At 62.8% G+C, this 25,086-nt stretch overlaps 4 protein-coding genes across 9 annotated transcripts; 1 reads left to right on the top strand and 3 right to left on the bottom strand.

Annotated features, from left to right (window-relative positions):
* Nucleotides 1-1,223: 1,223 nt before the first annotated feature.
* Nucleotides 1,224-7,129, bottom strand: PIGT (phosphatidylinositol glycan anchor biosynthesis class T). The gene is made up of 13 exons (XM_035343523.1): nt 6,935-7,129; nt 6,334-6,511; nt 5,422-5,549; nt 4,635-4,735; nt 4,433-4,519; nt 3,996-4,083; nt 3,818-3,915; nt 3,375-3,540; nt 3,070-3,270; nt 2,368-2,533; nt 2,148-2,231; nt 1,485-1,767; nt 1,224-1,445 (listed from the first exon to the last, which is right to left on the bottom strand). The coding sequence occupies exons 1-12, from the start codon at nt 7,122-7,124 to the stop codon at nt 1,515-1,517; spliced, it is 1,740 nt and encodes a 579-aa protein (XP_035199414.1). The 5' UTR covers nt 7,125-7,129; the 3' UTR covers nt 1,224-1,445; nt 1,485-1,514.
* TP53TG5 (TP53 target 5) lies at nt 4,182-25,030 on the top strand. Its single transcript, XM_035343537.1, has 5 exons — nt 4,182-4,188; nt 22,523-22,639; nt 23,317-23,382; nt 23,458-23,594; nt 23,999-25,030. Exons 3-5 carry the CDS (start codon nt 23,326-23,328, stop codon nt 24,315-24,317), a joined length of 513 nt encoding a protein of 170 aa, XP_035199428.1. The 5' UTR covers nt 4,182-4,188; nt 22,523-22,639; nt 23,317-23,325; the 3' UTR covers nt 24,318-25,030.
* DBNDD2 (dysbindin domain containing 2) lies at nt 8,560-15,400 on the bottom strand. 4 transcript variants are annotated; one of them, XM_035343533.1, is made up of 4 exons: nt 15,267-15,400; nt 10,665-10,820; nt 10,027-10,170; nt 8,560-9,154 (listed from the first exon to the last, which is right to left on the bottom strand). In XM_035343533.1, exons 1-4 carry the CDS (start codon nt 15,307-15,309, stop codon nt 8,946-8,948), a joined length of 552 nt encoding a protein of 183 aa, XP_035199424.1. In that variant the 5' UTR covers nt 15,310-15,400; the 3' UTR covers nt 8,560-8,945. The 4 variants fall into 4 exon arrangements, with proteins under 4 accessions (XP_035199424.1, XP_035199422.1, XP_035199423.1 ...); XM_035343531.1 differs by lacking the exon at nt 15,267-15,400 and adding an exon at nt 11,314-11,464; XM_035343532.1 differs by lacking the exon at nt 15,267-15,400 and adding an exon at nt 11,314-11,464 and having other exon boundaries at nt 8,560-9,158; nt 10,037-10,170.
* LOC118176517 (ataxin-1-like) lies at nt 15,764-21,309 on the bottom strand. Of its 3 annotated transcripts, none has more exons than XR_004755448.1 (3): nt 21,176-21,309; nt 18,601-19,900; nt 15,764-17,905 (listed from the first exon to the last, which is right to left on the bottom strand). XR_004755448.1 is itself a non-coding variant. In XM_035343530.1 (2 exons), the coding sequence occupies exons 1-2, from the start codon at nt 18,838-18,840 to the stop codon at nt 17,705-17,707; spliced, it is 441 nt and encodes a 146-aa protein (XP_035199421.1). In that variant the 5' UTR covers nt 18,841-19,998; the 3' UTR covers nt 15,764-17,704. The 3 variants fall into 3 exon arrangements, 1 of the variants encoding a protein (XP_035199421.1); XR_004755447.1 differs by lacking the exon at nt 21,176-21,309 and adding an exon at nt 20,160-20,605; XM_035343530.1 differs by lacking the exon at nt 21,176-21,309 and having other exon boundaries at nt 18,601-19,998.
* Nucleotides 25,031-25,086: the final 56 nt, after the last annotated feature.

Here is a 25,086-nt window from a genome sequence, read left to right as displayed (position 1 = left end):
GGGGGGGGGGGGGCGGGGGGGCGCGCCTGCGCGGCCCCGGGGACGGGGAAGGGGCAGTGCGCGTGCGCGGGCCGTGCGCGGCGCCGCCAGGCGGGAGCGCGCCTGAGCTGTGTGGCCTTGGGAGGGGGAGGGGGATGTGGGGGGGGCTGGGGTCGTTGTAGGGCAGGGGGGGGCTGCGGCTGTCCCGGGGAGCGTGGGGCTGTGCTGGGGGCCGTGCCCACGCAGCTCCTGCTTGGGCTCACAGCGGCACCAAGGCTGGCAAAGCCCTCCCAGGGCACCCGCTGCAGCCACCCCCCTCCCACCACCGCCCACCGACCCCCGTCCCCAAGCACCACGGCCCTGAACACCCCCAGGTGGCCCCGCCACCCCCCTGGGCAACCCGTCCCGGTGCCTGACCGCTCTGTGAGAAGAAAAGTCTCCTCGTTTCCAACCTGAGCCTCCCCTGGCGCAGCGTGAGGCCGCTCCCTCTTGTCACCAGTTACCTGCGAGAGGAGGCCGATCCCAGCTCCCCACAGCTTCCTTTCGGGTAGCTGCAGAGAGCACTTCAGAGCAATATTTTTCCTGCTGAGGTTCTTGCGCTTTGTTCACCTGCTTGCAGTCAGCTCCCTGTTCCTGGCACAAAAGCCGCATCTAAGGTGCAAAGGGCGGACCCCTGAAAGCGAACCCACCGTGCCACCAGCAGCAAAGCCATCCTGGGCAGCGTGTTAAACTGTGCCCCCTGCGCCTGTGCTCCCAGCCCAGTGCTGGGGGGCTGCTGAGCACGGGCTCCTCGAGGCTTTGGGGACACCATGTGGCACAGACAGGCAGAAATACATGGCAGAGGCAGAGCTTTGGGGGAAAGGATCTTGAGTTGCTGCACAGGGTAAGCAGGTGGAGGGGTTTCAAAAACTGTGAATGAAAGCTCTGCTCCTGGCTTCTTTAAAAATGGAATAACCTCCTGGCATCAAAGAGGGAACAAGCAGATAGCTTACAGACCAAGTCTGGAGGTTAATTTGCAAACTGGCTCAAATGTGCTCGAGTCTGGAAGGAGGGCAGTGAAATGTGGCAACTGTGGAACTGTGATGGCAGAGCAGATGAAACCATTCCTGCAGTGCAGATCATGCCCCTTCCCCCTAGACTGTCTGCATCTTCCCCTAGCCGACCACGGCAGTCTGCTAGACACTGTCTTATGGGACCAGCTCTGCCTGTGGGGTCAGGAAAGCAAAAACAACGAGCAGCACAAATGTACAAAACAGCTCAAGTTTACTTCTGGCATTGTTCCTGGTAAATACGTTACTCCTCACCCAAACAGACGACTTGCACGTTTCCTAATCCTGTGTGAATGCCACTCAGTAGTTACCGCACCTAGAGCCCTTTTCCATCTTAATTACGGAAGCAATCTCTCAGCTTGTAGGACCCAGGAGAGATGCAGGCAGCAAAGACAGGAGGCAGCAGCGCTCTGCTCCCTGGGTCTCCCCACAGAGCCCCGGGCTCCCACCGAGCCCTGTGTCCAGCGCCGGCGGCCCTGGTTGCTCTCAGAGGGGCGGCACGCCCCTGAACTTACGGATGATGTTAGCCAGCCGCTTGGCCAGCCCTCCCCGGCTTGGCTCTTCCACGTGAAAGGTCCTGGTCAGCAGGTTGTAGAAGGAGCCGTAGCACACTGCCACCACGGTGCAGGTCAGGCAGATGACGTTATACGGCATGCTGAAGTCGGGCGTCGGTAAGTTCACCAGCAGCGGCTCCGTGTAGAGGCGCACGAAGTAGCTGGAGCCATCGGAGGAGGGGAAGCTGGAGGGGAAGCAGGAAGGTCAGTGTCAGCCTGCACAAGACCGCCACTTCGTGCTGACCAGCGCTGGAGCTGGGTGGCCCCTGGAGGTGCTTGCAGCCCCGTGGGGTCAGGCTCTCCCCAGGACCTCCAAATCTCAGAAGAGACCACAGAAGAGGCTGAGGGGACTCACACCACAGCTGTCCCTTGTAGTCACCTCCCTGCCAGCAGCCCCTCTCGAAAGGGCCCCTGTGCCCTGTTCCTGCCACATCAAGAACATCCCGCAGCAGCTCCCCAGGGGCCCACGAGTCTTTGCAGGCTTGTGAAGACCTGGCGGGCTAACTGCAACCAGCCCACGTGTGCTGCAGCACAGCCCCTCTCTCCAGCAGACAGGAACACTCACAGCGAGGCGAAGAGCGGGCTCTCCTCCACGTCCACGTCCTTCATTGCAATGACGCTGGGCACCAGGGCACTAAGCACGGATGGACTAAGGAGACAAAGGACGCACTGGTGTCAGTCCTGCCACCAAAGGGACAGCACAAGTTCTTCCCAGCCCCAGAGACCTGGGTAGCCAGTCCTACACAAAGCCCAGAAGGGGACAAGGAGCTGAGGTATGTCTTTACCTGACGTAAAATCCGTGATTCGGGTCAGGCGTGTACTCTGTCCACTTCAGTAAGGCTCTCTCAAACTGGATTGTGATCTTGGTGACAGAGTTGGCTGGAAGCTGGATCAGCATTTCCAGTAGGTGAGGCCGTTTGCGGTCCTGGGCTGGCTGGTAGTGGATATAACCTAGCCCCAAAGACACCCGTCAGTGGCACTGCAGTGGCACCTGTGCAGCCTCACGTTGCCTACAGACCTCACTAGCTGGGTGATCTTCCTTCTACTGTCCTGGGAAAAGTTTTTGGGGCAAGTGAAGACGTAATAAGTAATAAAAAGCATGTGTTAAAGCTAAATCTGGCTGATATTTAGCACTGATGGCCCACAAAAGTTAGGTGTTCATAAGAAAAGGTAAAAATGTAAAATGTCATCCACTCGTCAGTTTTCCATCAAGGTTCCTTAACTACAAAAAAATAAATTTCCTTTGCTTTAGATTCTTGCTGGGTTACGAAACACTGCCCAAGGGACTCTTACAGAACAGACTTAATAAAGCCTCATCTGCGGCGAGTGCTGAACTGAAGGCTGGGAAAACATCCTAAGATGTTTTGTTTCCCAGTCCTGTTCCCCAGTTATCGCTGGGGCTCAAGGGAGGGACTAAACCATCTCTGGAATGAGCTGCTTGTGCCAAGGGACTCGGATGGCATGTGCTGCTGGGAGGATCTACTCACTCGGCTTGTTCTCCTTCCCCTTAGTGCTGATAGTCAGCGTGTGCACGTAGAGCCGCAGGTACCACGGCACAGTCTCCAGCAGGATGACGGGGAAGGCCCGGTACGGGTGAGTGTTGTGGATCAGAGTGCTGATTTCGCCGGTCTGCAGCCCGTACCCACTGACGTAGCGCTGAGCGTGGAGTATGGGTGTTGACAGTTCCTCTGCAAAAGGGAAAAAGAAACAGGAGTCAGAGGCTGATGCCAGGTGCTTTTGGGGCCGGAGCCTGGGCCAACAGTGCAGGGGGAATTGCGCTCTGGTCACTCACGGCTGTCTTGGGGCCGCTTCCACTTCAGCTGCACGTTGAGGCTGCGGGATGAATTGAAAAGTGAGGGGCTGAGCAGGTCGTAGACGGCATAGGTTCTCTTGTCTCCCTGGACAACAGCTTCATGTACAGATGTTGGAGTGGGGGTCACTTCCAGTAACTCTTTTTCCTGAGAAAGCAAGGGGGCCATGAGAAGGAAAGTGCCTCTTGAAGTAACTGGCAAAGCCCCTCTCAGAAGCGGCCAGCTCACACGCTTGCTGACACTGCCCCACTCATCCTGAGCACTTCTGAGCAGCCCTGCTCAGAGGAAGGAGACCGCTGCAGCCCTTCCGCAGCCCTGGAGGTCTCCAGGACCAGTCTGTGCAGAGTGTGGAGGCAACGATGCTCCACAGCCACGTGAAGTGACTGAACAGAGAGCAGGGTGCTTGTAAGTCCAGGAGCGTTACCTTGTTCTTAGGGGAGATGTCAACGTAGACCTTGCTCTCCGATGCCAGAGGACACGCGTCAGTAAGAGTGCGAGAGAACATCTTAAACAAGGACCAGTCTGCGGGGAGCAGTCAGTGACAGCAGTGTGAGGCGGGCTGGGGGCACTCAGGGGCCACAGCGTGCTGGGGCTGAGCTTACCTTTCTTTCCTTGGCCACTGGTAAAGCTGTCAAAGACCACAGTGAGGGTCTGCCTGAGCTCCCAGGAAACAGCCAGGCAGGAAGCATCCTGGGAAAGAGAAAGAGGTGGCTCTGATCACACCTTCCAGAAGGGCAAGACAGCAGGAGAGAGCTGCAACTACAGCAGGACTGCAAGAGTCCCAGTGGGACACAGGTGAGATGAGAGAACAGCTGTGAGAGACCCCGAATCCGCTGCACAGGAGCTGGAGACCTCGCAAGTCACAGCAAGGAGAGTTCTGGTGTTCTCTTGGGGGTGTTAAAGCCGTCCAGAACAGAGCACTGGGGAAAGCTTCCAAACATCGAGCCTCTCCTCAGTGCCTAAAGCACTGGGCTGCCAGAAGACGGCCAGCTGCTGAAGGAGGGAGGCACAGGAGGGAGCCACTGAGCCCGAAACTCACCCGGCAGATGGGGCGGATGTGCACGGCCTGCGAGTGGTAGCTGCTGTGGAACAGCCGCTCAGCCTTGAGCAGCACGGCCAGACCGGCCTGCGGGGAGAGGAAGGAAAACTTGGTCCACAGTTTGCTCTCTGCACGGCCACAAGCCTTCCTGGTGTACGTCGCTGGGCCGCCCCCAGCTCCCCAGTGCAGGACTCGCCGTTACCTTTGAGCCACACGGCAGCAGCTTCTTCCAGGGCGTGAGGTTCTCTGTGCAGACGACCTCCCGGGGCAGGACGGCGTAGCGCAGCAGACGGTGATCCGTCCCTGGGCAGGGAGGCAGAGGGTTAACGGCAGGCACGAGAGCAGCAGACCCGCTCCGTCCTCCAGTGTAGTCTGGAGCCCGACACGCTCTGAATGCGCCCGAAATGCCACAAACTCCTTCAGGAATAGATCCTACTCTGTTCAGAGGGATTTGGAGACTAGGTAAGGGTATCTCATGGCAGATTTTTTTTTTTTTCTGAGCGCCTTAACTCCTGCAGTTCTCACTTTGTGTTTTGTAGAACGCTTTTCAGAGAGACAGCTGAGGGCCTGGGAGCATCTGCTGCGTGCTGCTTGTGGGTTTCCTCTGTTCAAGTGTAAGTCTCATCAGCAGGGAGAGGAAATGCTTCCAACAGGTTAACAGCCCCCGCTGTCCGTGCCCTTGTGTTCCGATACCTGCTGCTGCAGCTGGCAGCAGTTAGCTGGCAGGGAACCGAGCGGGAACACTTGCTCTGCCACCCCTCCTGGGCGAGCTAGCAGAGCAGCAGCCTCTGCGGTGTTTATTCTGGGACACCGGATTTCCCTTTCTGGGGCTATCTTATCACAGTGACTTGTAAACTCAGGAACAAACACTGCCAGAGCGGGAGTCCTGGCAGCGCCCGCACACGGACTCCCCGCAGCGTCACGGGGCAGAACCCAAGGCAGGGACAACGCACGAAGCCAGCCCTTAGGCACGCACGCGTCGGGCTCACCGTTGGCTAAGCCCAGGGGTTTGAAGGACGCTGTCGGAGTGACCGTGTTGGTGGAGTCGATGAAGTTCAGGGAAGCGCAGAAGATTCCCGAGAGGATGTTACTCAGCTCTTTCCAGGCTTTGTCAACACTGTGGGAAGACATCACACCACAGACTACTCAGTAGCTCGGGATAACAGGTGGTGAATCAGCACCATTCAACAGCTACGCTGCCCTGACCGCTGGCTTTCAGGAGCTCACAGCCGAGGCCGGAGGTCACTCACTCTCCAACCCTCTTCATGTTTTCTTCTAACACCTGGGATCTGGGCAACGTTTACTGCAGGGGCAGGCCCCGGGCACAGCTGGTAGGCGAGCAGACAGGCTGGGGGAGCAGGCGGGGGGCGATGGGGCACCTTCGTGCCGCTCGGAGCGCTGGCCGGGCAGGCCCCTTGTGGGGTGGAGGCAGCTCTGCAAACCCACACCGGGCTGCTGGGCTGAGCCAGAGGAAATGTGCACCAGGGAACGGTGGCAGATATGGAACAGGAGTCAAAGGAAGCAAGTCATGGATGGGAGCTCAGGATGTAACCCCCCACCACAGCGACGGGGCTGTCAGCACAGAGCCCCGTGAGGGAATTACTGGTTCCTTTAGCAAACCAGAGCTTTCTCTCTCTGCACTGCCCTCCCCTTTGTGCCTTTTTTGCCACGGCCCCTGCTGTTACGGGCTCATTATTCCACCGGGCATTGCCAAACCCCTTCCAGCTCCAGGCAGGCCCCAGTGCACAAGGCCTTCGGTGAGAAATGCCCCGGGGAGAGGACAGACGTGCTGCCCGCCACCCTGCCCTGCCTCCCACAGTCCCCGCTCCCCACCCGGCATGGGCTGCGACCCCAAACGCCCGGCGGTGCCGCGGCTGTGGTGTCGCCGCGCAGGTACCTACTCGGGGACGGAGTCCTGGAACCAGACCCAGAGCTCGGCGCCGGCGGGGGCGCCCAGGGGCGGCTGCCCCCAGCTCTGGGTGCGCCAGAAGCCCTGCGTGAGGGCGAGGTGCAGCTCCCGCACGCCCTGCGCCGCCACCAGCTGCCCCAGCGCCTTCGGGAAGAGCCTGTAGTGAGAGACTGCGCCTGGCGTCAGTGCCGGCCCGCTCACGTCATCAACCCCGGCCTGCTCACGTCATGGTGCCCTGCTCTGCTTACGTCATCATCCCCAGCCTGCTTACGTCATCGTGCCCGTCCTGCTCCTGTCACCGTGTCCCCACGCCTCGCAGCGCCCCCCGCCCCCTCCCCACCAGGACCCCCAGTGACGTCCCCGCGCTGTGCCCTGCCCCCGGCAGCGTCATCGGCCGGCGCTATGACGTCACGTGCAGCCAGCTTACATCACGGCACGCAGACTCTCCCCGTGATGACGTCGTCAGACCGTCACCACCGCCCCGCTCACGTCATCACGCCCCCGCCGACCTCGCTCCTCCCCCGCCCCCCACGTCGCTCGCCCCTCTCCCGTGACGTCACCCCCCCCCGCCGCGGTGACGTCACGGCCCCTACCTGCCCCCCGCCGCAGGTCGGCGTCCCACCGCGTGCGGAACTGGAAGGCGGCGGCCACGTCCCCCGCGGGCAGCGGCCGCAGCAGCAGCTCCTCCCGCAGCGCCGCCCCCGGCCCCGGCCCCGGCCCCGGCCCCGCCGCCGCCACCCCCAGCCCCACCGCCCCCAGCAGCAGCAGCACCGCCGCCATCATGGCGGCCCCGGCCCCAGCGCTTCCGCTTCCGGCCCGCGGCTGCCGCCTCCGCCGTTGCCATGGAGACGCGGCGGGGCCCGGCCCGGCCGTGGCGGGTTCGGGCCCAGGGGCGGGGGGCGCCGGGGCTGGAGGGGCGCGGCGGGACGGGGCCGGTCCCGTGCCCCAGCCCCATCCTCGCGTCCCATCCTTGTCTTCGTGTCCCAAGGCCCGTTCCCGTGTCACAGGGCCTGTCCTCACAAATGGGCTGCCCGGGGAAGTGGTGGAGTCACCCTCCCTGGAGGCCTTTAAAGGACGTTTAGATGTAGAGCTTAGGGTAGATGCTCTACACCTAAAAGAGCTTAGGGTAGATGCTCTACACATAGGGTAGATGCTCTACTCTTAGAGTTTAGATGTAGAGCTTAGGCTTCGTGGAGGACTTGTTAGTGTTAGGGCAGAGCTTGGACTCGGTGATCTCGGGGGTCTCTTCCAACCTAGATGGTTCTGTGATGCTGTGCCCTAACACTGTCCCCGTGTCCCAGCCCTGTCCCCGTGTCCCAGCCCTGCCCACAACAGCCTCCTCCTCCCAGACTGCCCCTCCGTTTTCTGCCCCCCCTCACTCCTTGACGTGCTCTTTCCAGAGGCAGCGGCTACCTTCAGGCAGGGATCCGGCTGGATGCCCGCTGCCTTCATCAGCCACCAGCAGGATGGGGGCAGCCCAAGGAAGGTCACGCCAGGACAGTGTTGGGACAAGGACATGATCAAGCTCACCGCTCCTCTTACTCCAGAGACCCAGCAGCCTCCATGCATGGCTGCCTGGCGCAGGAGGGATCATGGCAAGCAGGTCCGAGCACTCCTGGGAAGCAGCCAGGGCGCACGGCATTGCCAGGATCCTGTTGCTTATCTCACAGGCTCCTTCCCCCCTCGGGGTGACTGTGGTTGTGTTGACACAGCCGGAGCAGTGACAGCATTTTCCTGGCCTGCAGCCACTGATAGAGGCAGCAGCCCCCGGCTTGCCCTGCAATGGTTCTTCCTGCGCTCCTCAAAGCCTCCAGCCGGGACAATGCTCCCTGTACTGGGCTTGGGGAGCAACAGCTGCTGGTGCTGCGTGTGCTGAAGTACTCCTCCCATCTGGTGGGCACAGGGTATCTCCCTGCTGTGGGTAGTTACAGCCCCTCTTTGGGACAGCTGTGCCCATGCAGCAGCCTCCATGAGGCAGGCAGCACGGGCTGGTAACCAGCTCCACTATCGCCCATCCTTCTTTGCGGAGCAAGCAGAGGTCTGTGCTGCCTGCTCCCACCCTGTGCTGGAGCTGGGATGTACAGCAGGAGAAATGTGGTCATTTGCTTCTCAGCTTTACCCTCAACACGCTCGCTTTATCCCCATCTTCCCTCCTGCAGTCCCCACCCAGCCCTCATCCCCAGCGCCCTTTTCTCCCAGTAACACACACACCCGCTGCTGGGTTAGACAGGAGTGTTATTTTTGTGTCTGCTGCTGTTAAATGCTTGTCCGGAAAGGATCCTTGTCAGTGGGACTGGGGGCGCTGGGAACCCAAGGGATGGCTTCCTGGGAACGGTGTGGCACTGTGGGATGCTGAGCATTCGGGGGGGGAATGAAGCAGGGAGTGTTAGCAGCAAAGCCTGAAGAGTTAATTTTGGGAGCCTAACAACACCCCTTTCCTTCTCCCTTGGCTGCCAGGAGAACCTGTAGAGGGAGAGGGGGAGAAACATCTCCCCTTTCCTGCAGGGCAGCAGTCCAGGACGGGGTTTAGAGTGCCAGCAGCCTTCCTTCCTCCAGGCTGGCAGGTCCGTACAGAGGAGGCTGGGAGCAGGGCAGAGCTGGCTGCTAGCTTCTGGCCGCCTGCTCTTTAGGACTGTCCTCCTGCAGGTCCTCCTCATCCGACTGCACCACGGGGGTCTCGGCCCCCTCCTCACTGGTGTCCAAGCTGTTGGGATCCGTGGAGACAGACGACGTGGAGGAAATGCGTGACTTGGTCTCGGCTGTGCTGGGCACTGGTAGGGTGATTTCCTCTGGGCACTGGCTGGCGTCTGCCCCTGGAGCAGAGAGAGGTAAGAGAAGGAAGAAAAAGGCTTCTGGAGGCTTCTTGCCCCCCAAACCTCACGGGTATCCCCACAAACACACCTTGTTCTTCTGCAGGCTGCACTGCCCCCCCCGTACCACACTTGCAGGTGCAGTGGGAGCCACGCGTTTGCCGTTCCCCATCTCACCCCCCCAGCTTGGCGCCAGGCCGTGCCTTGCATTCCTTCCCCATTTTTGGCAGCGGAGCCTTTTCTGTCTCGCGTGAGGCAGGGCTCGGAGCCGTGCTGCGTGCGGCTGTCGGCTGCAGCCGGCAGGATGTGCTGGGAGATGTCTGGGAGATGTTTGGTTGGCCTCGGTGACTCACTGCAGCGCATGTGCGTGGGGTGCTGGCACCCCAGGCTTTGCTTGTGGGACCTCAGCACAGCTCTGCTGCTGGCTCATGGGTGGCTGGGGAGAGGAGGGCTCCTGCAGCCTCCCTGCTTAGTCCAGTGAGCTCTGCAGTGTGGTGGGGGCCTAGAAAATCATGGCAAGACCTGGGCTGCTCTGGAGCAGCTTAAGGACAAGAGAATTTCCCCGCAGACTCTGGAAAGTGTCTGAGCTCTCTTGTCTTCTGCAGTGAGATACATTTATGGGCTCTGTACCTCTGGGCTGTGCAGGTGGATAGAGGCAGGGACCAGCCCAGGGTAAAGTCTGGCCAACCTCACAGCTGGCCAGACACCAAGGGGCTGTCTTTGTACAGGGGGTGTGCGTGGGTACGCAGGCACGCTGAGCGCTGGGATGGGCGACTGACAGAGCAGGGCGGCCAGGGCTGAAGAATGAGCTGGTGGGGGTGCTGGGGGCAGGAAAGCTCCTGTGCTGGACTGCAAAGTGCTCGGGCTGCCTGTACCTGGCAGGGGCCCAGAACCGCTGCTCTCCTCTGTCCCACAGCCCAGAAACACGTCCACGGTGTCCTGGTCTGACAGGTCCATCATGTCCATCTGCTCCAGCATGTCCACGTTCACCTCCATGGAGGAAATGCTGCCTAAGGGGGCTGTGGGGAGAGAGGCCAGCAAAAAGGTGAGTGCAAGTGCCAGGCAAAGGGCACTGATAGCCTGTGGGGGCGAGGTCTGTCTGTCCCACAGATGCCAGGCAGGACCCCAAAGTGGGAGGCCAGCCTTGCAGTGGGAAACTGAATTCCACTTGCTGGTAAGAGGTCCCTGGGAGAATCCTGTTTCCTTAAAACATCCCTCTGGAAAACCTCGCTGTTTCACTGCAACTGTTCCTGTCCCAAACTGCTGTCTGAAGGAGCCTGTCTCAAGCTGTAACTACGCGGGGAGCCAGCCAGGGTACCCAAGTTCAGTGCCTTTGGTTAAGTGGTGTGAGTAATCCACACGTACACCCACACGCAGTGTGTGTGGTCCTGTCTCCGTGCGGGACAGGCACGTCCCCAGCTGCCTTTGGACTGGGGACATCCAACCTCCCTCTAACGGCTGTGCCAGTTCCCTGAAATACCCCCAGCCCTGTGCCGGTGCCCACAGCACTTACGTCTCCGATGCTCTATCTGCAGGTGAGACACAGGGAAGAAGAAATCTACGTCATGCTGGAAAACCTCCTCAAAGAACTTCTGCCGTTCCCGTAGTTTCAGCTGCTGCTGCTGCATCTGCTCCGTGTCCAGGCTGCGCTGCCCCTGCTCCATGTCGGCTGGCGAGGAAGGCAAGGAGGGTCAGGCCAGGCGGGGCTGTCCGAGCCCTCCTGTCTGTCCCAGCTCACATGGCACTGCCGTGCTGGAGCTTAGGTGATTCCCTTCTGCTCTGATTTACTGGAGCACAGTGATCTGGTCACCGTGAGTGGATGTGACACGGCAGAGTGGCAGCACCAGCAGCACTTGCTGTGCCGGAGCCTCAGACCTCGCTTCTGAGATTCAGGGCAGCTAGGAGCTGGGAGACCACGTGCTTTCACTGCTGCTGAAGTAAATTATCGAGGGGGAAAGGGTGTTGATGTGAGATCAGCCATGGTTTGCACATGTTCGGAATTCATCTTTCTTGCTACAAAACAGAGGGTTGCCTGTGAATGTCAACAGGCAGGGGAAACTCCCTGGAACAAGAACTGGCGTTAGTGCTCCAGGCTTTCTGGGCTGAGGAATGCATAAGGAACAAAAGGGATTAGGAACCTCGTTAGCCCTGCACACGCTCACCCCTGCTGCCACCCCTGCCGCCACCGTCGCTATAAATACAGCCGCACCCACGCTCGCAGGCTCCCGCGCTCACATCCCCTGCTTGCACAGCCAGCTTGGCTTCTGCCTGCACAAACATTTTCATTCCTGTAATTCCTCCTGCAGTTCAGCGCCGGTGCTTGTGTCCCTGGCTCGCACGGGAACGACGGAGCCCTTGGGCAGTTGCTGAAGGAAAGCAGAAGTGAGCCTGTTGCTGCATCCCAGGAGCTGGTGCATCCCTTGGGGGCTGGGTACTCACAGCAGGTAGGACCCAAACGGCACGGAGGGGCCATGGCTAGTGACCCTGGCTGTTCCCAGGCTGGTGTTTGGCCTCACTTGTTCCACATTTCCTCTCTGCAGCTCTTGGCCCAGCCGGCACAAGGAAAATGTGATTACTGGAGCAGGCAGTGCAGTAACCAAGGGAACCAAACAAACATCCCCTGCTTTGCCTGAGCACAGCCCAAACCTTCCACTCCTCCGGGCTAGGGAGGGAGCTGAGCAGCAGCCAGTGCTCAGCATCCCCACCCTGCCTGGCAGGAGCAGGGACGAGGGCAGCGGGGGGGCTGTCAGCAACATTCAGTGGTGTAGGATCCCAACGGGAGAGAGGCGGCGGGCCTGGGGAGATGTTCTGGAGATAAACGTCACATCACGAGAGCCCTTTCAGTGCTCTTCTGCCCTCTGCACCCCATTCTCTGGGACATCCTTCAGCTGAACCCCAGGCCCCTGCCTCAGGAGCTCTTTCTGGAAGTGGCTCTGCTCCTCTTTTGACTGCTCAGCATGTTCCTGGGATGGCCGGGGCAGCGACCCCGGCCGCCTGAAGGGGCCTTTGCCTTGGCATGTCTGACCTGAGCACGGGGCATCTGCAGAGGCCTGCGGTGCTGAGCAGAACCTGGGCTGAGAGCTGCGGTGGCAAAAGCACGATCCAGGTTAGGCTTTGCTTAACCAGCAGCTGACGGGTGCTGCTGCCCCTCAGCATGGAGCGCAGGGGAGGTTTTTGCCTTGCCACCTGCAGCAGGGCTCAGCCAGGGACAAGGAGGGGCTGCACTGGGACAGGGATGGAGGTGACCAGGGCGCTAACTACAGAGCTGCTGCTTTGCTGCTGCTGGAGCCAGCCCTGTCCTGTCTCTCCCAGGCAAAGCTCTGCCCCCCAGCCCAGCTGTGCCAAATCTTTGGCAAACAGCCCACGGTTCATCATGCTCCTCAGGGCTGAGGAGAGCTCATCGGGCTGGGCTCAGAGAGCAGACTGTGCCAGCTTTTTATCAGCAGGAGGACGTGACCCCCCGCCTGTCCGCCTTGTCTCATTTCAGGCTCCCAGATGTGGGGCGCTGGCCCAGCTCTCTGTGCAGCATCTTCCCAAAGGGGCCCTAATTTCAAGGTAAGGTGGAGTCTCCAAATCCTGCAGTGCAAATGCAAAACAAACCAAAATGCTGGCAGGTGCTGCCTGTAGTGCTGTGAGCGTGGCTGCTCCTCGCCGTTCACGTTCTCAGTGTCCATCTCGGAAGGGCGTGATGGGGACAGCCAGAACCAGTGCTGGTGGCAGCATTCCTGTGGGTGCATGGGGAAGGCACGCCGGGATTTCTCTTGCGGGAGAAATTAGCAGGACCTGTTTATGAACTTGTTTGCGAGCTCTGGCTGGGGCGCTGGGCACGAGCACTGAGCTGCCATTATGTACGTAACACCGGCAGCGGGAGACGGCAGCTGCACCGCTGGGCTCTGCCTGACCCGTGACCGTGGTGAGAGTCGGGGACGGAGCCTTCCCCCTCCTCCCAGGCCTTTCCGGGCACAGGAGGAGCAAACAGCCCTGCTAGTGTGTGGCTGCTACTCAGCAACCCTGGCTGGGGACATAAAGGAGAGCAGCGTTCCCTGCCGCTGCCCTTCCCATGTGACGGCTGGTCATGCTCCCTGGCTGTCAGTGGTGGGGATTGTCTCATCCGGCTGGCATGTTCCCACCGAGAGACACGTTCACACACACAATGCGGCCCCTGTGCACCGCGGGGGATTTGTCAGTACCTGCTGGTGGCCTGCCTTTTATTACTATTGTCATGGTTATTACTACAGCGAGCTCAGCCAAGGGGCCGGAGGCTTATCTGCATTCAGAGCCAGGCCCTCCCCGGTGGTGGCTGAACCTCCCGCGCGCCTGGGACGGCACCGAGCGCCCCGCTGCCTGCAGATCCTTCCGGCTCTCACGGCTCACTGGGCAGGGAGGCGCTGCCAGCTGCCCCATCCGCATCCTCCCTGCCGTGGGAGGGAAGGGAGCAGCTCCTGGGATGTGGCTCGCATGGGGCGAGGGCAGAACAGAGCTCAAGGGAGTACCGGTGGAAAGGTGGTCAGGCAGCAGGGAGCTGAGTGCGTTTCACTTGTCTGGCTGCGTTTCCTTGGGGAGGAGAAGTGTTTTCCATTTCTCCTTGTCCGCGGGATCCCAGTACAAACCCCCTCTGTGCTGGTGAATGGGAGGGGTGTGTTTGGGGGTGGGAGAAGGCTTGTTAGCGGAGGCACAAGGCCAAGAGGGGATGGGGACGGCCTTTTCTTCAGACCATAGCTCTTTGATACCTCGTGGAAATTTCAAGGGAGTTGAGTTTTGTTTTTCAGGACCTTCTTTGAAAAGGGGTGATGGCGAGGTGCGCCGGTTAAATGAGAGGTTGTGCCAAGCGTGGGCTCGCTCCCTACGGAGCTGGGGCAGCCTCGCTCTGCCTCCTTTGCCCCCCCCTCCATGCACTTTCCTAGAGCCAAGCCCCTGACCATGCACCTCCAGAGAGGCCCGGGGCACCCTGCTGCCGCTGGCTCGCGGGATGCACCTCGCACTCCCTGCCTCTGCCAGGAGAACGGAGCAGAGGAAGAGGCAACTCCTCAGCTGCCACAGCATCCCCTGGGACGCCCCGCAGAGATCACAAGCGTTTCCCTATCAGCCCTGCCCCAACAAAACCACTGTGGCACAAGGAAGTCCCAAGGGCCCACAGCTCCTTCAGCCTTGGGAGAAGCGGCTGGAGGGGAGAGCTGGGAACGCCGCTGAGGAGCGTGCAGGGTCAGCCCGGTGGGGATGGGATGCCCGGACACTGGCTGCTTGAGTGTGAATTCCCTGCGCGGTCCCTTCCCACCCGGCACGCCTGACCTCGTGTTACAGCAAAGCAAAAAATAACCCTAGCCCCGGTGAGAGGAAATGCACCAGGCGAGTGCGAGGGAGGCGGTGGTTTTGGCAGAGCCATTTGCTAGGAAAAGCAGGGGGGTGACGAGACGGGGAGGACATGGCACCTTGTAACCCCTGTCTGAGCAGCGGTTTCATCGCCTGCGCTCCTCCGAGCGCTCTCCAAATCCCCTGCGTCTCAGCACTAAAAATATCCCTGCCGCCCAGAGCTCTTTCCCCAGCAGAAGCTGTGTCATAAGACCCTGCTATTTACGGGGCCCTGATTCAATTCCCGCAGAAGCGGGCGGACAGGGGAGCCAGGAGGGCAGCGCGGTGCCCAGGAGGGACCAGGCGCGAGGCAGGGCTACGGCACCCTGTCCCCCGACACCTTCGCACGCACTGTCGCTCTGCTTGGTCTCCTCTGGCCCCTAAACCTTACCGGAGGGGGGGCACCCGCTCCTCCGGGTGCTGGGGGGGGCGGGGGTGCCCACCCCACCGTGCCCCAAACCTGTGGCCCAACAGGTGCCCGAGCTCGGGCTCTCTCCGGGCAGGTGCTCCCGCAGCGCATCCCCCTCCCGGGCACGGAGCTTTCCGGGCAGCCCCTCACCAACCGGCCGGGCTGCAGGGGGCCAGCACCGGGGCTCGGGGGCTGGGGTCCCGCGTTATTAGGGCCAGGCTTCGAGGCGAGCACCGCCGCTCCGCAAGGAGCACCCAGGAGCTGCGCTGCGGGACGCGGTGGGGGGGGACCGGGTTGCCCGTCCTCCCCCATCCAACCCCTCCGACCTCCCCCCACCATTCACCGGCCGGTACTTACCGGGCAGCCGCCGGTTGCGGCTCCGAGCCCCGGAGCCCGACATGCGGCTTCGGCTGCTGCTGCCGGGCCGGCTCAAAGCGGGGCCGCCGCGGGCCGCCGCTCGCCCATGCCGCGCTGCGGGGCGGTGCTGGGCGCTGCGCGGGGCGGCGCCGCCGAGCCCGGCCCCGGCGGGCGGGGACCGGCAGCGGGGAGACCCCCCCCCCGGGTCCCCCGAGTGGGGATGGGGATGGTGGGGCGGAGGGACAAGGGGAACAAGGGGGGCGGCGCGCAGTAGCCGGTGCTCATGGAGAGGAGAGGTCCTGGGGGGGGTTCCGCGGTGCTGGTGCCCCTGTAGGGGGGTCCCCCAGGGGGTTGGGGGGCGCGGCCGGGCAGTGTCACCCCCTCTGCAGCCCGCTCGCAGACGGCAGGGGGGCTGTGAGCTCTGCCCCACGCGTGGCGGGGACAGAAGCCTCTGTGCCAGGGCAGGGAGTGTGCTTGTGATTCACGCTCCTTTTTTATGCTTTTCTTCCCAAGCGGCCAGCTGACGCAGCTCGGACAGCTCGCTCTGTGGCCAGGCCGTGGACTCCTTCTGCAGCTCGCCCTGACTTGCCCCAGCAGCACCCCCAAAATCCCCTTTTGGGGTGTTTTGCCCACTTTCAGCAGGGCTGCTCCCAGCGGGTGACTCGTTGCCCTCCATGCCCAGCACCAGCCCTGCACGCAGGCTGCTCCAGGCCTCTGCCAAGGGAGTTCCCAGTGTCTGTGGCACGTCCTGCCGGCCCCTCTCAGCCTGTTTATCTCGCTGTCTGCATGGCTGGAGATAACTGGGTATTGTTTGCGTCCCAGCTCTGCTTTGGCTACTGTCCCTTTGCTGTCCCCAAATTGCCGCCTGCTGCTGAAAGCGGGTTTGAGCTGGGGACCCGTTCCCGCACCCCCCACTCTTGCCCACAGCTGCTGGCTTCAGCTCCCGTGGGTGCCGCTGGGTGCGAGGGATGAGCTTTGCTCACAGGATGGTGGCAGGAAGGGGGAGGCTCTCAGGGCAGCCGCCGGCCCTCGCTTGCCCCCAGCTCCGAGTGCCCAGCACGTGTCCGGGCAGCGTGCTCAACATCAGCTGTCCCTGCTGCTGACCCCTCGGCCCTGCCCGGCCCTGCCGATGGGGAGGCGAGAGGCAGGGCCAGGGAATTAGCTCAGGTCTCTGCTATGTGAGATGTCTGCGCCGATTGGCACCGCTTTCCCCTGCGAGGCATTGAGGCCGTTTCTGTGCTCACGAGCTCCCTGCGGCTCCCCAAATCCCCACGGTAGTGACGGCACCGGCAGCACCGAGAGGCCCCACACACGGGCACCCCGCTGCTGCGTCCCCTCCGTCCCGCCTGGCGGGGAGGGGGCTGGCGAAGCTCTGATATCATCCGCACAGAGACTGACTCATCCCGGCTCTTCAGCACAAGCCGTGCTGCGCAGCGGGGCACCCATTTTAGTCCCATTATACGCACGCAGGCAAGCCAGCCCCACGTAATGAGTTTTGCTCCTGGCCAGGCGTGCCTGCCCCCAGCCAAAAGGCAGGAGGTCGGAGGGGACACCGAAGGTGGTGGGGAGTCTCCACCTGTTCCCCGGGCTCCCTACTACAAGCCTCGCCGGCCCCTGGGAGATGCCCGCAGGGTCTGCCCCTACCCGCAGCAGCATCCTGCATCGCTGGTGCCGCGGGTGCAGGCTCATGGCATTGTCGTGTGTCACCAGCACTCGCCCTAACTGCAATTCCCAGGTCCCTGGGAGGTGTTCCCTGGAGGTCCGGGTCGCCAGCCCAGGTAGGAAATGACACATCTTCTTTCCAGGACACAGAGCTCAGCTCCTGCCAAAGGTCCCCGGGGAAGCCAGCATCAAAGCGTGCCCGTCATCAGGAGAAAACGCAACGTGACTCGTTCCTCCTGCTGCTGCTGGTCAGGTTTCTCCCTTCTATTACAGGTCTGTAGAAAACAGGAGGTGAGTCAGGGTGCTGCGGGGCGGGAGGCGAGGATGGAGCTGCGCGGGGAGACAGCTGCTAAGTGAAAGGTGAGCTGGTGCCAGGCAGGTGAATCACTCGGTGGTGAAAATAGATCTTATTCTTTACACGCAGCGCTGGGAATGAGACGCAGCTTGACTCGCTCAGTAAATCGTGGAGCAAAGAGAAAAACAAGGCTTTTTTTTTCTTTCTTTTTTTTTTTTTTTCCCCGAGGCAATAAATTGCGAGGGAGCAGCCTGTGAAACTCCAGCGACCGAGTTCCCGAGGCTCCCTTAAAAGGGGAGATTTTAGTCTGGGACAGCGGGGAGACAGCAAAGCCATAAACACCCTCGAAGGAATGTGGCTGCTGAGAAATGAGCATCCCCGCAGCGCGGGGGCCAGCTCAGCGTGGGGAGCGGGGCCGCACCGCCCGGCCGTGCCCGGCTCCTTGGCCATGCCCCTCGGGGGCACGCGGTGGCCACCAGGGCTAGCGCTCCCCAGGAGGCTCTTGCTGAGCCCTGTGGATGTCATGTCCCTGCCTCCTCGGGCTCCACACCATGCAGATGTCCCCGACGGCCAGCTGCTGGCACGGGAGCTGGTAGAGCTGGCAGGTCCTGTGCGGGCAGCAGGACACCCAGCCCCGGTGCCGGGCGAAGAAGGGGAACTCCTGGAGCACCTCCACTGAGACCTGGGCAGGGCGAGGAGAGGGCCTGTGTCAGGAGCAGCCCCAATGCCACCGGCACCCCCTGCTTGCCCCACTGCTGCAGGGCAGCCTCCTGAGGCTGGGAGGCTGGCCACCTCCTTCCCAAGCTGCCCTCCACGAGCCCGGCAGCTCCACCGCGCCCCGCAGCTCCTTCTTTCCCTTCCACATCAGGAGACGCGACCAAGGCCATGCAGCAGCGTGGTGGCGGAGCTGGAGTTCGCCCGTTTTAGCCCTCCCTGGCCTCTGACCCTCTCCTCTGTAGGGCCGGGGCCAGCCTGGCACTGAGGAAAGCCCCCGATTCCGTGGTTAGGGGGCCGGGGCTGGCTGGTCCCTGCCTGCGCGCTCTCAGCTCTCTGGGGCTGACGCTTGGAAGGGTCCCCTAAGGATGAGGCTGGTGATGTGGTGGGGACATGTAGGTGGGACCATGCAGCCTGGCCTGCCTCTCCCTGTGCCCCCCTCCCTCCACACAGAGCAGGACTGATGTTCTTGCTCACTTCCCTGCACCTGGCAGCCCTCACTGCCAGCTCCTGGAGGCGCAGAGCTTTGGGGGAAAAATATTTGCAGAGCCCAGGCAGCTCCTTTGGGTGAAGAGAGTGCAGGGGATGGCTGCTCGTGTCAGTGCCCGCACCGTGACAGCCCCCGTGCGTTTGGGGAGGTGGGGATCCCCTACCCTCACGCACCTGCCCGTCCTGCTCCCTGAGGCAGACCCTCAGGGAGGCGAAGCCGGCGTGCGAGCTCCTCTGGATGCCCCGCACCACGCACGAGCTGATGCACAGCTCAGTGCCGGCCGCCGCGCACTGCAGGAAATCCTCCTCCCGCAGCTCCTCCACCTTCCTCTGCTCACCGCCGGGCAGCACCGCCAGGGAGCCCCGCTGGAAGTGGGGCAGCACGAAGGCCGTGCTGGCCGTGGGCAGCAGCATGGCCCAGAGCCCCCCCGGTGCCGGCCGGGGCTCGGCACTGCCGGTACGCGACTGCGGGGCAGAGCGGCTGGGAGTAGAGCAATGCGTGGGACGGTGCTGTGGGGGTCAGCCCCGGGGAGGTGGAAATGTGGGCAGGCACCGGGGTGGGCATCGTGGGGACAGCCCCCGTGTCAGCAGGTGGCTGCTCCTCGCCTGTCCCCTGCGGGGAAGCCGCCCTGGGAGGGGGCTGCGGAGGGGCAGCGCTGGTGGAAGGTGGAGGTGAGGGGCTGGGGGGCTCCGAGGGGTTTGGTGTGGGTGGGGGGACACTGGCATCGTGCAGGCTGGCAGCTGCCCTGCTCAGCTTGCCCGTACCCACTGCCAGTCCATAATACACCCATGCCCTGGGGACACTGCCTGTGGGCAATGGGGTTGCCGGGGGGAGCCCCCAGCCCAGCTCTGTGCCCCCTGTACTCCCAGCCCCAGCTGGTGCCACCGGGCTGGCTGCAGACCAGAGCCCTGGCGGGGCCCCCACCATCCCCATCCCCACGTCCTGCCTGTCCCCGTGCTGCCTGCTGGGGGACATCCAGGCTGGGGCGTGCAGGCAGCTCCCGGCCCCGGGACAGCCTCGGGGGGTGCCCCAGCCCCTTCTGCAGGTGGTGGCGATGTCCAGGGGCTGAGGGCAGCCCCCCGCTGCCCCATCAGCAGTGCCTGTGGTGGAGCTGGGGTCCCTCGTGTGCCCGGGCAGGGTGCATCGTGCCCACGGCTGCTGGGTGCCTGCAGGAGCCACCGGCCTCGCGCAGAGGGGTGGACGCTGGGGCGAGGGGCAGGCAGCCCCGGGGCCCCCCGGCAGCACCCAGGCACCTGGAGCTGGCGTGGAGCCCCAGTGCCTGGGGCTGACCGGGGCCGGCAGCGCCTTCCTCGCTGTCATGTCCCGCTTCTTCAGGGGCAGGCTGAGCCCCCCCATGACGGTCCTGCTTTCGGCACCCTCCGGCAGCCCCCCTTCTTGAGGCATTTTGTGGGGCTGCTGCGGGCAGGTCCTGGAGGCGCTGCGTCACCCGTGGGGCTCGGAGAGCAGGAGCATCTAGGAGAGCACCGGGAGCAGGGTGACAGGGCTGGGAAGCGGTGGGGCTGGGCACACAGCGTCTGTCAGGCTGGCAATAATCCCACGCTGGTGACATCGGTCCCAGGGGGATGCAGGGGAGCATCGGGCCCTGGGGGGATGCTCCCTCGGGGCCGGCTTGTCCCTGCACCCCTCGGGGTTGTAGGTGCTGTGCGGACAGGGTGGAACCTCAGGGGGAAGGGGCCAGGGCCAGGCTGGGCTGGCTCCATCCCCATCTCACCGAGACAGCTCGGGGATCCCGTGGGGGGTTTGGGGAGGGCTGACGGGGGGCAAGGGAAGCCCCTCCTAGGGCTTGGGGCCAATGTGACCAACAGTGGGTCAGGCAGGGGCACCAGGAGGCAGAACAGATGCAAGAGCAAGGTTTGAAGTTGGGCAGGAGCTGCCAAAAAGCAGCAGGTTCAGCTGGTGCTGAGTTATTTCTCTGGCTTGCTGAATGCCAGCCACAGGTCCCACCGCCCGCACTGTTTTCCCCCTGTGCTCAGCTCCCAGCCCTGGCTGGCTTCCCACGCCAGGGAAACCACACTTTTCTTCTTACTTTCATGGGGGCTACACAAGCAGCAGGGGTTAGTGACAGAGCCCGGCCACTCAGGGATGCTCTTTTCTGCCATAATCATGATTTTTTTTTTAATTATTATTTTTTCTTTTCCCCTGCACAACATCAGCTTTAAAACTCAGCCGGCTTAATAGAAATGCAGCACAGCCCCAAGCAGGTGATATCTCCGGGCTGGACATGCCTGCAGCAGCCCCCAGCCGGCACCAGGTGGGTGCTGTGCCCTCCGCAGCTGCTCTGCACCACTGCAGGGTGAGGGCACGGCCTGGCGAGGGGCTGTGAGAGGCTGGGGCAAGCGGGCTCTCTCTGCCCTGGTGCCCGGGACCAGCCCCGTTAGCCCTCGGAGCAGAGCTGTGCCACACCACCGTGAAGGGTGGGCAAGATGGGATGGGGTTGGTGACCTCCCTGCTGTCTGTGGGGCCAGGGGAGGACAGGAGCTTGGCAGGGACAGCCACCCTGGGTGCTCAGGTGGGTGCAAAGCCACACACCCCCAAACCAGGTGATGTTCCCTCACCCTCCTGCTCACCCCAGCATGGCACTGCTGAGCTCCAGGCTCTCCCCCAAAGCACTTTGCTCCCCCAAACAGCTCGGACACCCCATTACCTCCTGCCTGGAGCCCCCCTCTCCCCATTCCCTGCCCCAAACCAGAGCCCCCCGCCTTGGCCGGGGGCCGGTGCAGCCCTTACCTGCTGGGGGGGGCCGAGTGGGAGCCAGAGGGTGCGCGAGCCGCCCTGTCTGCCGCGGCACCGGGGCGCACTGAGTGTGGTGGAGAAGGTCACCGCGGGCCGCGTGGGAGGCTGCCTCGCGCAACGCTCCTGCTCTCACCGCCTCCTCCTGAGGCAGCCGCAGGAGGGGACGTGGGACCCTCCAGGTATGGGCTGCGGGGCCATGCCCCCCCCGACCTGAGCCCTCAGGGTGGGAAGGGGGCTGGGGATGGAGGTGGATGGGGACGCTGGTGGGCTGTGCCCTCAGCATGGTGACCCCATTGATGCTGCCATGTGGGAACCCACGGGGAGAGAAGGTGGCCCTGGGGTCTCCTGCAGACAGCCCATGGAGCTGGTGCTGCACAAGGGCTGGGCATCCCGGTGTGTCCTCGTTCCCAAAACCATCCCGGCAGCTCAGGGTCCCAACACCCACCCGGGCCCCGCTCAGCCAGCAGGGAAAGTGGGAGGAGGAGCAGCCGAAACAGCCTCCTCCAGCAGTGACATTTAAGCCACCTTCTCTGTTGCTGTGTTGTGGTTAAACATGGCTGGGTGAAAACACATTCCCCGGCCTGGCAAAGCGCTGCTCACAGTCATCTGGGTACCGAGAGCAGGGGACGGCGGCGGGGAAGCACGCGGAGCCGCTGACGTTGGGCGGGCGGCCGGGCCGGGGGGAAGCGGGGCTCCCCGTGGGTGCCTGCCCCATCACCCCAGTGCGGTCATGCAGCCCTGGCCCTGAGGAGCTGAGGGGTGCTCAGCATGGTGCTGAGGGCACCGTGGGGCTGGGAGAGATGCTCATGGCCAGGAGAGGAGCTGCCTGCCCACTGTGCAAGGTAGGGCCAGCTGCTTGTTTCTGCCCCACTGCTTTTCGCCAGCCTTTTGGTCCCTGCACGGCTTGGTTTTCCTCCTCTCTGGGCAGGAGCAGAGGAAGGGAGAGCTTCCCATGGGAAGATGCCATCGGGGATCGAAGTGTGTGAAGCGTGCACGCATGCTCACGTACGGACACAAACGCAGGGAGGTCTCAGTTCAGCCACAACAGGATTTTATAGCTCACACCTGCAAAAGGCAGCCCTCCAAAGCTGCTCGTGGCAGTGGTGGTGTGCTCTCCTCGGCAGGTCCACGAGTGCGCTGGGCTCACCTCCTCGCCTGGTCTCCCCCCGTGACGTGCCCAGCTGAATGAAGCATGTGGCAGTGCAGCCGTGTCCTGCTGCCCACACCGAGCAGTCGGGCACGGGTAAATGTGAGTAAATCCCCCCAGGGCTGTACCCGGACTGCTGGGCATTGGCCCTACGCGGGTTCGCTTGCTGCCGGCTTGTGGGATGATGGAAGAAGGAACGGGATGACCCTCGACCTGCAGACCTGGCCCTGTGCCCTAGTTCTTCTGCTCTTGGGAGCTGCTCTGTGCACCCGTGCTGTCCCCAGGATCTGCTCGAGGACATCCACAGTCAGGTTGGCAGCTCCCCTGTCCCCACCCTGGTGTCCTGGGCTGTCCCTGCCCAATTCCCTGGGCCCAGCTGGAGCAGGGGGGTCCTGCAGCTTTTCCATACCCCAGGAAGGGAAGGGGAGCTCCACTCCCAGCCACGTCTTGAACTGTGTCACCCGAGCTGGCTCCCCATTAATCTGTGCCCCCCATTAGAGGACTGTCCCTCGTCCCTTTTGCGCAGCTGGGTGCTGAGACTGGGGCTGTGGTGTCACAGAGGCATGAGGTCACAGCCCTTGTCCTCGCTGCCACCACCAGTTCCAAGCACAACCCAGCCCTTGTCCCCTACGGCTGCTGCCCCAGCACCTCACCCTGTGGCCTTACACTGCCATTTGAGGCCCCCAAAAAGGAGCCAGCTGTCCTTCAGGAGGTACAGCCCCACGGAATGGCACTGTGCCCCCCAGCCACCGTCGTGGGGACATTCCTGGGCAATGCCATGGGCTGGGAGAAGCCCCTGCTGGGTTTCCCAAATTACGGACCTCTGCTTTGTGGGGCCATGCCCCCACGTCCCCAAAGGAGCCCAGCGAGTGCAAGCCTGCGGTGATGCTTGCTGGGACGAGCTCGATGCCACCCTAACCCCAGTCCTAACCCTAACCCTAGCCCTAACCCTAACCCTAACCTGTCTCCTTGTCTTTCCCTCTCCCAGGCTGGAGACATGGGGGACCAGCCCTGCCCACTGGGCTGCAGGGATCCAAAAAGCCACCTCCGCAAGGTGAGGGTCCCCGCGGCGGGGCTGTGCGGGGGCTGCGGTGCTCGGGGTGCTCACCCTGCCCGCCCCGCTCTGCAGGTGCTGAAGGAGCTGTCGCTGCTCCGGCTGCTGAAGCGCACGAACCGCAGGATCCTGCGGCTGCACGCCGTGGCCGTGCAGTGCTGGCACTCGCTCGCGGCGCAGAGGCTGCCCGGCCTCCTGCCGGTCCCTCCCAGGTAGGCCGGGGGGGCAGAGGGGCCCCGCGCCCCCAGCCCTGCTTGTCTGCCATGCGAAGGCACACATTTGGAGGGGTGAGGAAGAGCTAAAGGGGGATAAACTGCAGGGATGTGAATCAGAGGTGGGTTTGGGGCGGTCTGGGAGGGTGCTGGCTTCAGCCGTACCGGAGGTCTGGGCTCAGGGCCAGCCTGGGGTGCACCAAACCGCCCCGTTCCCTGCACCCCGTGGGCACTGCAGCCCATGGCGGCCTGGCACAGGCACTTCCCTGTGCTCCAGAGCCTCTCCCTCTGTGCTCCCTCCCTGCGGGCTGTTTGATGGAGCCACGCTGAGCCATGCCCTAGTGCTGGCTGGGCTGTCCAGGGCAGGACAAATGCCCCCTTCTGCTTCTTGGATTTGGGCGCAGGATGTGCCACCTCACCCCAAAGCCACAGGAGGTCACGGAGGCGGCCGTCGGCAGCCCAGCCACCAGCACCACCAGCAGCAAGGATGTGCCCATGGACCCCGAGACCAGGACCCCGCTGGGGGACCCGCAGCCTCTCACCAAGAACTTGGGTGCTGGCGAGGCCAAGGAGGACGTGCTGGGGACCCTGCCCCAGCGCTTCCACTTGCCAGCCCCCAAAGTGCTCTGCCGGCCGTCGGCCCAGCGCTGGGTCAAACCCTGCTGCACCCGCTCCTGCAGCGAGAGCCTGGAGCACGCGCTCACCATCCACTACCCGCAGTGAGGGCGAGGCGCCGCTGCCATCGGTACGAACCCCAGCGTGCAGCATGCCCTGCTGGCTGAGCGGGGGTCTTTCTGCCTCAGAGACCCCCATCAACGCCCAGCTCGTTAGCAAGGCGGCCGTGTTGCTGGCTTTCCTTCCAGAGCTGCCGGAGGTTCGGGGCTGGGAGGAGCAGGAGGTGAGCTTCCAAGAGGAGATCTGTGGGGCGATGTACCGAGCCACTGTGCTGTGAATAAAGGGAGTGAGCTGTGCCTTCCTGACCCAGACTTTCTGCCTGAGAGTTGTGTTTGGTTTGGCGTCCCGCTGTGTTTGCAGGTTGGTGGGTTCCACTTGCTTTGGATTCCAGGGGATGGAGACGTCGGGGGTGATGCCTGTGTACAGAGGGGCTGGGAATCTTTCCTCCCCGCACCCCATCACCAGGCACCAGGAAAAGCTATCCCCCTGCTGGGCTCGGGGACCAGCAGTCCCCAGGATGCCCGGCCAGGGTCAGGAGCCTTACAGTCAGAGTTAGCAGCTGCAGGGCTCCGCTCCCCTGGGTTTCCTTCTGGGGAGCATGGCAGCATTTTCCCACCAGCCTTGCAGGTAAAACCCCAGCGACCCCCATCTCTCCAGCCTGGAAAAGGAGAGAAAACTGCCACCCATCTCCTGCGCGAGGAGGCGGTGGGCTGATCCACCAGCAGGATTAATGGGCCGCTGGAGTGGCAGAGCTGTCACCAGGCTGTGAGCTGGGACGTGCCCAGCCCCCAGAGCGATGTCACCAAAGCAGCCAGGA

The sequence above is a fragment of the Oxyura jamaicensis genome, chromosome 20, assembly GCF_011077185.1.
Source record: "Oxyura jamaicensis isolate SHBP4307 breed ruddy duck chromosome 20, BPBGC_Ojam_1.0, whole genome shotgun sequence".
Lineage (NCBI taxonomy): Eukaryota > Metazoa > Chordata > Aves > Anseriformes > Anatidae > Oxyura > Oxyura jamaicensis.
This window is presented reverse-complemented; position numbering and strand designations above follow the sequence as displayed.